Source organism: Pteropus vampyrus, unplaced genomic scaffold, assembly GCF_000151845.1.
Source record: "Pteropus vampyrus isolate Shadow unplaced genomic scaffold, Pvam_2.0 Scaffold107, whole genome shotgun sequence".
Classification (NCBI taxonomy): Eukaryota; Metazoa; Chordata; class Mammalia; order Chiroptera; family Pteropodidae; genus Pteropus; species Pteropus vampyrus.
In genome coordinates this window covers 5806347-5817093 of record NW_011888888.1, presented here as the reverse complement: position 1 = coordinate 5817093, position 10747 = coordinate 5806347, and the positions used below count along the sequence as shown (strand labels likewise).

Sequence of the window (10747 nt, the reverse complement as noted above, 5' to 3'; positions counted from 1 at the left end):
AATTTAAATGTGACTTTCAAATTCCAGTTTTAGTAAATAATTTATCATATTTATTGGGTGTCCACTTTCAACTCATGTTGGTTGCTAATGTATTGGCAGTGGTAACTAATCTCACTTCTTTCATCTTGCCCATACATTTGTATCTCTTGAGTCCAATCAGGAGAGATGAAATACAATATTTTGAACATGGAAAACAGGAAAAGAGCCTTTGAGCAAACAAACCACAAGCAGGAAGCAAAAACCCTTTTCTCATTCAGTGTCTCTCTTTCATCATTTGCTGACAAAGCTTAAAATTGTGTTTGTTGGTAAAAGAAAAATTGTTGAAAGTCCCTGATCCATTTTCATAGAGCAAGATAAAGGGTGAATTAGTTGCTGAGAGGCAATAAGTGTATAATCAGTATAGCGTTCTATGAGACTAGAATATAATTTATCTAAAATTTTAGTTATTATTAAGACCTAACTTGGAGAGTCAGATATTATACAGAAGTTGGAAATGTCCCGATATGTCTATCAGCATGCTTGTCACTTAATTTCAGTGTTAGCTGAAAAAGAAAAAAAAAATGATATTTTATCTCACTGGCTCTAATTTTCTGCAAATGCAAATCGAAAGAATTAAAGTAAATATACCATTTTAGTTGCATTGACTATATCAATAACTAATTGTTGCGAGAGGGCTATATTTAAACTTTACCAGTTCATGTGAACACAATTAGCCATTTTAAATGAATAAATCCTTTTGTAGCATAGTCACTAATAACAAAGAAATGTCATTTTTCAAGGAGAGGCTCAGTAGTATGTATTTTTCAACATAACCTAATGCCAGATTATCTTAGTTGGTTAGTAAACCCGATTCTCAGTGAAGTTCTCCATAATTTCCGTAGTTTCTCAATAAAGAAAAGGGCAAAATAGATTGGAGGGCATAAGTCATATGAATTATTATTAGGAATTTTCCCAGAAGTCATCTGTCTAAACATGTTCAAGGAGAGAACTTGTTCAGCATAAAATTATTATGCAATTCATCAGCATTTATTGTTCCCCATTGGGTCTAAGGTGTGTGCATGTGTGTGCATAAAGCATTTTAATTAAAGCAAGTATAGATTTAATTAGAATAAATGTAAATTAATTGTATTTAAAGATCAATGTCGTTAGACAAAAAAGTTTTCTTCTGATTACTGAAGAATGGTAATGGTAAAGGCTCTGAAACTAACAAAATATTCTTGAACTACTTCAGATCATTCAATTAAATTTAAAGAAAACAGGTTTTGGGAGGAAGTTCATTTAATTATACTTTAACTTTTTATTTATAATTTCAAATGGACTGGCCATTATCAAATATGTGAATAATAAGGTTAAAACTTGTGCTATTGTATGATAACAATCCAAGAAAAACAATGATCTTTTTATAGACCAAAATAGTATAGCACTGAATGAAAATATAAAGATTAAATAATTGAAAGCATAATTTCCATGAGTGGCAAATCCATTTTTCTATTATTAGAGGAGAAAGAAAATGTAAAACCTCTGGACACCTGGTAAAATATATGTCAGCACCCAGAAAATTTCTGTGTCTACAAGTTATTTCTGAAATAATACAAAAAAGAAAATTAAATTACGTTGACTTTCTTTTGTACTGCTATATGGTTTTCTATTCTAACAAAGAAAAAGATTAGGGCATGAAAATGGTATTTCTCATTTTAACATTGTTGTGGGTAAGTGGAATGTGTCAATGGTGTTTTTGATTTATTTTAAATATTATTTTGATAAATCATATCTATTATTTTAATGTAATTTCTATAATTATTTAACTTAATATATTTTCTTTCTCTCTCTCTCTCTCTCTCTCTCTCTCTCTCTCTGTCTTCCTCCCTCCTTCCCTCTCCTTCTCCCTCTCTTTTAAAGCTTCTCCATGGGTTGATAACAGCCGAACTCCAAACAAGATAGACCTTTACGATGTACGCAGAAGACCATGGTAAGAATTTTTAGGTAGTCACGAAAAGATGAAAGAAGCAAAAAGAGGTTAAACGTTTTGTTAAAAGTTGCATGGAATCTTTCCATTATTAGATTGAATATTGTCTATTTATTTAAAGAGCTCTCGTATTTTTTAAAAATTTTAGTAAAGACAGTTAAAGGCAAATAAAGATGAATTCAAGTAGGAACAATGATGAATATTGTTGAAATTATTTATAAAATTTATTTCAAATGGGCTACTTTAAGTTTTATATTCAATTTCATCTCCAAAACTCTTTTAGCTGGTGGGGATTTCTGCTGAAAGACCCCAGTTTGCTTGGAGTTGAGCTCTAATAGAGAATCTAATCAGATGAGGAAGTAAGTCGTGTGCCTCTGGCAATGAACTAAAGAGAACTGGCCCCAAGGTGTAAAAGCTGCTTCTAGTTATAGTCATATAGCTTAGGTTCATTTTCCTAAAAAGAAGTACTATTTGTTTCTCATTACTAAAGCAACTAAGTTTCCTAACATTAAACTCAAAAAATATCAATAACTCATAATTTCACTATTAAACTCATGTATATTATTTGAGTTTTTAAAAAATGTATTTAATGTGTGAATATATCTTTTTTTCCTATTGAGTTTACGTAATGTACAATATTCTGCTTTGTAATCTACTCTTTTCATGTCAATACCTTTGAGTACCTATTCATAAGAGACACACTTAACATCATGTTAAAAGAATGACCATATGGTAATTTATTTAAGAAAGTTCCTATTATGAGACCTTTAGATTATTTCCAACTTTTTGCTATGGCGTAGACAAATTCTAAGACATAATGGTTGATTCAAGGTGAATGTATTAATTTAAGACTTTTAAAATACCCTGTTAAATATCCCAGTAACAATTTACATGAACACCAATCATGTATAATATTGCAAGGTATTATTAATTCATGTATTATTTTCATTAATATTTCTCCAGATATGGCTGTGGAGCAGGGGGTTATTGAGTGGCGGCAAATACAATGACATCACATGGTTTGGGTTCAGGAACTGGTTGTTTTGGGACGAACTTAGAAGCTAAATGCCAAACCAAAGAGGCAGACAATAGCCCTTTTTATCTAATCTTTTTATTGAGAGACACGCCAGGACCATTTGTTAAGATGCTAGACATGAACTTGATTTACCTCCCGTTGGAATATCCAGCAATCCTTCCCTTTTACTTTCTATAGAGAAACAAACTCGGGTACAAGTTATAAACTCTGTTTCATGAACACATAGTCCTAAGTAGATATTATCTGTGCTGGATGTTGTCTGAAAACTAATTGATGAGATATCTGGCAGGCTTCTGAGATTTAGATTTAGAGTTATAGGCAAAGAGGCCTCAGATAAGTAGAAATTTGAGTTCAGGAGCAGCCTTTTCTGTTGGATAAAGTAGGTTTCTGTGACCAGGCAACATCTACCTTCTGTTAAGTTTCTTTGTCTATAATTCCTTAACTACCTGAATAAAACTCTCCTAGGTCTCTTTAAAATGCAAATATGCTAAATCTGTAGGGCTGAGTTGAATTTGGGAGGCAGCATTTAAATTGACTCTCTTGGTGATTCTTAAACACTGTAAAGTTTGAGAGCAACCACTTGAAACTCTTGGTAATAGTATATATTGTTCTATTTTTAATTACTTTTTATTCATTCGTATTTCTCTTCTGTTGATGTTTCTTCATGTTCTCAGACCGCTTATCTAGTTTTGTGTTTATTTTTTTGCAATTAAAAATGTGACATCATCTTGTTATTATTATTTGTTCATATTATTGTTCCTTAGAATGAATTTTAAAACCTGTGGTTAACAAATTGAAGTTTAGGATATTTTTTTCTTTTTTCAAGAAAATGTTCTTCCAGAAGTTAATTTATATTGCATTTAGTATTTAAACACATCTCCGTATTATTTGTTATAAATATCTGAAAAACATACTTTAAACATTATGCCTCTGACATCTTTACTATTATGTTAAATACGGCTTTTTAAAATTGACATTTCAGAATTATGAATGAAAGAGCATTGTTGACCCAGATAGAATGGAAGGAGTTCTGCTTGGAAAATACCTTATGTCAGAGAACAGTAACTATCAGGTTAACAGATATCAATGCTTGATATTTTCCAAGAGAAAAATATTTATGTGGTGTATGTTTCAGGTACATCCAAGGAGCTGCATCTCCTAAAGACATGCTTATTCTGGTTGATGTGTGAGTAGTTGAACATTACATATTTGTTTATATACTGAGAATAAAGGGAGGATTCATAGATGACAGTAATCTGTTGGGACTGATAAATGATTTATAGTTTGGAAAAAAAAGATGAAGAGTAATTACGATGACTTCTAAATGCAGACAAAGAAGCCATATTGAGAAAGTAACAAAACAAACAAAAGTCCTCTTTTGAAAATGAGAAGAATCTGTATTGGAATTGAAAATCATGGCATGGTTCTAAAATCTGAGCTTTTGAAAAATTATCCATTTGCTTTCTATTTTTGGCTTTATATTTAAAACAATATTAAAGTACATGGTTGCTAAAATTTAGCAGTACCTGCTACCATAAAAAAAAAAAAAAAAAGAGTAACTTAGTTCATACTTAGTCATTAATTATTCAAATAACTTTTAAATGTTTGGCCACAAAATTGATAAATATTAAATGCATTAAATGTCAATACTGGGACCTTCTCAAAGGAAATGCTGATATATAAGAAAAAATTTCAGGAGCTGTTATATTGATCATTTTATGTGTCACATTGCTTCAAGTTAAGGTGTGTGTGTGTGATCTAAAAGGTAGAAGATAAAATTGTGGAGCATAGGAAAGAAAGTATCCTGCTATGAAGATTTAGTTCTTAAGAGCAATACCAAAGAATTAAAAAGATGAAGTATAAAATGCTTAGATTATTTTTCCTGAGAGAAAAAAAGTATATCCTCATACATTCTTTGCCACAGTGGAAGAAATAGAATCCATTGTTTTCTCGGCAACTAAATCCACATCACAGGCTAATATCAACATTTGAAAATTTCCTCATTTTGATATGAAATAAACAAGTTCAAAACCTTATAACTTAACCTGAGAAAGAGAAGATAAATGATTTTAACAAATGCAACTTGAATGTAAATTCTCATTTCATTTGTCAAAATGCATTTAAGCCACATCTTGTTTTAATTAAATTATTGTGGAGTTTATATCATACACTAGTTCTTGATATTCTTCTTAAGTGTACATCTTAATGATAATGTGATATGTTATAATCCTATTGGATATATGATAATTTCTAGAAATAATTTCTCCTATTAAAGTCTTTGGAACCCACGTGCGTATCCCAAAATTGAAAATGTATATGAAGTTAAAATACTGTTTTTAAAATTATTTCAACATAAATATATTGAGGGTCTCATCATACATACAGTATGATAATACAGATTCAAAAATGATGAAGGCCTGATCTCTGATCTTAGAAATAATTCAAATGTATCAGTGAAACTAAACCATATTCACAAATAACTAAAATAATTGTAGAAGATAATAGATATAAGATATGATGCAACCTTAAAGGAGTCCATAGGAGAGAGATAGCAGTTTGATTTAAAGTGTCAGGAAAGATTTCATTAAGAAGATAAAATTAGAAGTGAATTGTTATAGCTAAGATTTAACAAGGCAGGCATGGGAGGAGAGAGAAAAGAGAGCAGAATTTCTTGTGGAAGAATTGACAGAAGCAAATTGGTGAGAACATCTGTGGGGATGATATCTGGGAGGAAAAGGAGAGAGAAATGATTATGAAAGCTATTGAATGCAGGGCGATTGAGATTGTTGGCTATTTAGAAGGTAATATGAGCTATTAACAGTATTAGATCTAAGTATGAGTTCAGAATTTTCACATGCTCACACAAGGAGGAGAGGAAACTAAAAACAGGACATAGTGTCTGTTACCCTGGCTCAGGATCTTCAGATAATGAAGACTTGAGTCCGGATGGAGAGAGGATGGAAAGGAGGCTCACTGCCTTGGGAACTCTGTAAAGTAGAATGAATAGGGTGATTGTCTGAAGAGGTAGGAAGGTTGAAAAGGAGGAGGAAGTGGGATTACTGAGATCTAGCCTGGTTGCTACCAAGAACATAAATAGGAAAGAAAAATGTTTGGGAGTAATTCGTCATTTTGGACATTAAGCCTGTAATTTAACAAGAAGGGAAGTGTAAAACTAGAGATAAAGAAAGGGGAGTGAGTTGCGTAGAGGTGAGCCCCACAAACCAATGAGGTCATTGAGGATCATAGAATATGCAGGGACAAGAAAAATGAAGACTAAACCCCAGAGAATATCTACTTACAAAACAAGGCATTTTGTAAATAGTACCTGTGTGGTACCATGATTGTTATGATGCTTCATAATTATTGGTTTAATGAAGTCATACAATGGGTTCCTTAAGGCAATGACTATAGCCATTTAACTAAAGAGGTTATAAACCCTCACTTCTTACTTGGCTAACCAAGCTGGTATGCAGTATATGTTTACTGAATAAGTGCACCTGCCGTGAACTATCCATATTTTTTAAAATTATCACTTGATATGTAATTTTTATCATTATAGTTAGAAATATATATATATATGTACATATATATATGTATATGTGCTGGTAGGAAAGACAAGATTTCTTTTAATTTATTTCTACTCTATTAAAATATCACTTTTTCTATTACTGATTTTTAAAGACAAAATTATTATTTGAATATTATGTAAATGATCTAGAGCCAGTGCATAAGTTGCCTTTCCTTGGGGTATCTGATTTTGATTTTATTAAGTACATGGTCATTAACATGCTCGGACTCTTTTTTTTTTTTTTTTTTGGACCCATTTTTTTTAACAGGAGTGGAAGTGTTAGTGGATTGACACTTAAACTGATCCGAACATCCGTCTCCGAAATGTTGGAAACCCTCTCAGATGATGATTTTGTGAATGTAGCTTCAGTAAGTACTAGATGTCTACATTTTTGATTAATTAAATTTGCAATTTCTTTCTCCTTCTGAATTTAAATACTCTGTAATGTTTTATCATAGGTAGTCTCAGATATTTATCTATTATAAGACTATCTCACTGAGCTATTCCTGTACTGTTACTAATTCACCTATATTTCCATGCCAAGGTCATTTTTGATTATCTAAGGCATTACCCATGAGTGAAGCGATTAAAGTAATGAATATGAAGGAAAAGCATTACACATATTTTCCTTCACTCAGAGAGCTTAAACAGGTGACATGAATTCCTGTACTCATTGATATTATTGTAACTCCTAATAAGTAGCAGTCTGGCAGTATGATTATATGACAACTTTCTGTTCATTGTAATGCTCTTTTTAATTCTGGACACATGTCCAAACATAGTGTATTATGTTTTTAAAGTTTTTTTTTTTTAATTGACTGGAGAACCGATAGCTATTTGAATGTGCTTCTTTTAAAGTTTTATTTCCCCAGAACCACCTTAGGCCTTCCTACCCATAGCTAGAAAGTACTGAACTCTGAAACAGATGAAACAAGAAAAAGTGAATGTTACCGTGTCTCATTTGAATTCATAGAATTTAGGCAAAAAAAAATTTATGGCCATTTACTGGTGGATATAATTTCACATTTGAAGTGACTATATTCATAGAAATAAAGATGGGGGAAGAAGAATTTGTGCTAAGGTCATTTTGTATTAAACATAGGAGAATGAATCTGTTTCTGAAACCACTTGAGAGGAAGAAGTTAAAGCCGATGGCCTGCCATTGGTTTTCTCTCTTTACTGGGAGGGCATCTGCGGAGAAAAAAGTAGGCAGGAGAACCAGGTGCAATGCCTTGACAACCAGAGGTCCAGGTAACTAGATGCATGGTATTTACTAAGAGGAAGAGGATTTAGTCCTAAAATGCTTTTAGGGGAATATCCCTGGCTAAGGATAACTATAGCAATAGAACCCAGAATCGATGAAGCAAGACTCCTGAAAAAATTTCTGTAGGTGATATAACTCTCTGGGTAACTTGGAGATATTTCGCAGTTTAAATACTCCTGCTATACAAGGAATCCTGCAAACCTCTTTTTGAGAACTTTTTTCTTCTGGGCCAGAGAGATGTCTCCAACACGGGCTGCCATAACAGAATACCATAGATTGGATAGTTTAAATTACAGAAATTAATTTTCTCACAGTTCTGGAAGCTGGAAGTCCTAGATTAAGGTGCCAGAAGGCCCTTTTCCTCGGGTTGCTTATGGCCGCCCTCTTGCTGCCTCTACCCTGTCCATCCTTCTGTGTGAACACACCCCTGATGTCTCTTCCTCTTCTTGTAAGGACACTAGTCATACTGGATTATGTCCCTAACCTAACCACCTCAGTTTAACTTAATCCCCAATTTGAAAACCTTATCTTCAAATGCTGTTACATTTTGAGGTGCTGGGGTTGGGATTTCAACATATGAATTTTAAGGAGGCACAATTCAACCAACAATACCCGGAGAATCCCTCCCCCATGTCCAGATCTTTTTCTACATCAATTCATCTGAACTTTTAGCAATCGTAGCTTGTATGTATCCTTGAAATTATTTAGTAAAACTTAATACTACATATGATCTCTGATTCATGTCAGTCTCATTTTACAGTCTGACTCTTTGTGTTACCTTACCACTTATTCAACAAAATGTAATGCTTTATCTCTCAAATAAAATGATCAGGAAAGATAGTAATTTAGTTTCATTTGTACATAAACTTGTTTATTACAAAGGCATTGGAATGTTTGCTAACGAAACTTGATCTTTGGAACTTAGTCATCTTTTTTTTTTTCAATTACAGTTGACATTCAGTATTTTATGTTAGTTTCAGGTGTATAGCATAGCAGTTAGACATTTATATAATTTACAAAATGACTCTCATGATTAGTCTAGTATCCACCCGACACTACACGTAATAATTACGATATTATTGACTATGTTCCCTATGCTGTACTCTACATTCCTATGATTATTTCGTAACTACCAATTTATACTTCTTCATCCCTTCCTTATTTTCACCCAACGCCCCAACGTCCCTCACTTCTGGCAACTATCTGTTTATTCTCTGTATCTATGAGTCTGTTTCTGTTTTATTTTGTCATTTATTTTGTTCTTTAGATTTCACATATAAGTGAGAGTGTAGGTATTTGTCTTTCTCTGTCTGACTTATTTCACTTAGTATAATACCCTCTATGTTTATCCATGTTGTTGCAAATGATAAAATTTCATTTTTTTTAATGGCCAAGATATGTACCACATCTTCTTTATCTAGTTGTCCATTAATAGGCGCTTAGGTTGCTTCCATATCTTGGCTATTCTAAATAGCACTGCAGTGAACATGGTGGTGCATGAATAACTTCTGGAGACCTGATGTACACTGTGGTAACCATAGCTAATAATATATTGTATACTTTAAATTCGGCAGGAGAGTATATCTCATATTCTCACCACAAAAAAATAAAAATAGTAACCGTGTGAGGTAATAAATATGTTAATTAGCTTAATTGTGGTAATCATTTCTATACATATATAATATATAAACATTAAAAAATGTGATCTTTTGGTATAGTGAAAGAGAAAATCATAAAAACATTAAATTTCGTACAAACTTGGCATATGTCATGAAATTTATATAAAACCACCAGATATTAATATGGTTAATTTTTAATCTGGCTTCTTCCTGATCCTCACTTAGAATTCAAGGGTAAGTAGTTTATTTGGGACAGGATCCCAGGAAACACTCAGTTAAAGGAGCGGGGAAGTGAAGCCAGGGAAGGAAGGGAGGGAGCCAATTAAAGGATCTTAATTCGATTTAAAGGAACTTAATCCTACTGAGAAATCCTAGGAGCTGTATAGCATATAAACTCAAAGTTATTCTGCCTAAACGCTACAGCGGCTGAGGTTTTAAGTACCAGCCTTCCCATCTGTGAGCAGAACAGATGCTGACCACAAGAGGAAGAACTGAAACAAAAAGTTGCAGGTGATGGTAGTTAGAAACCTGGCCAGTGTCTACTACTGTATCCTATCACTGATCCTTAAAGATGGCAACTGGTCACAATTGCAAAAACAGTACAGTAACACACAAAAAACTAAACGGTACATCGAGAAGCTGGAATGGAATACTAGAGTTAGAATCAAGTCCATAAATTACATTAATCTTTTCTCTAAGACCCTTCCTAATTTCCCTGTACCCTTGGCCAACTCTTATGCTGATAGCTTGCTTGGTGAGATGACCCAAACTTTTATTCCAGAGGCCTATGAACCCATGGTTTCTATGTCCATTCGAACAGTAGTCCCTGGCAATTGTCCATTAGCATTAATTGCCAAGCATGCAAGTGCTTGAATAACTCCCCTCAGTTCTATGCAGAGTTCTCTCTTCCTACATTATATATAGCAACCTTCATGATTATCTCCTCGTCACCTGGACCCTTGCCAGGAGAATTTTTTTTTTTTTTTTCCTTGCATGTTGGTCTACTGGCATGAGAATTCCTAAATATCCAGACAGTAGCTTTAGATTTATATAGTTCAGTGAAATTTTTACTATGACCCTGGTAAGAGTACCACCTCACCTCATACCCACACACATGTTTTTGGAAAGCAGAACATTTATTTCAGCAAAGTAAAGTTGCAGGGACAGAAAATACACATTTCCCAGTGGATCATTTTGAGTTATGATGAGAGGGAGGGGACATTCCCAATTCCTTTACTTGGTTTCCACACTCATGCATTCTGCTTTTTTAGGGCAGAGCCGGTGTGGGGAGGGG

The 10747-nt window shown here is 33.2% G+C and overlaps 1 protein-coding gene across 1 annotated transcript in view; it reads left to right on the top strand.

Annotated features, from left to right (window-relative positions):
* The window catches only part of LOC105295536 (voltage-dependent calcium channel subunit alpha-2/delta-1), a 205835-nt gene that overhangs the window by 75162 nt on the left and 119926 nt on the right, over positions 1-10747 (top strand). Inside the window, exons 5-7 of the mRNA XM_023533631.1 lie at positions 1900-1969; positions 4138-4188; positions 6839-6938. Coding sequence (XP_023389399.1) covers positions 1900-1969; positions 4138-4188; positions 6839-6938 — 221 coding nt within the window. The remainder of the gene's footprint in view (positions 1-1899; positions 1970-4137; positions 4189-6838; positions 6939-10747) is intronic.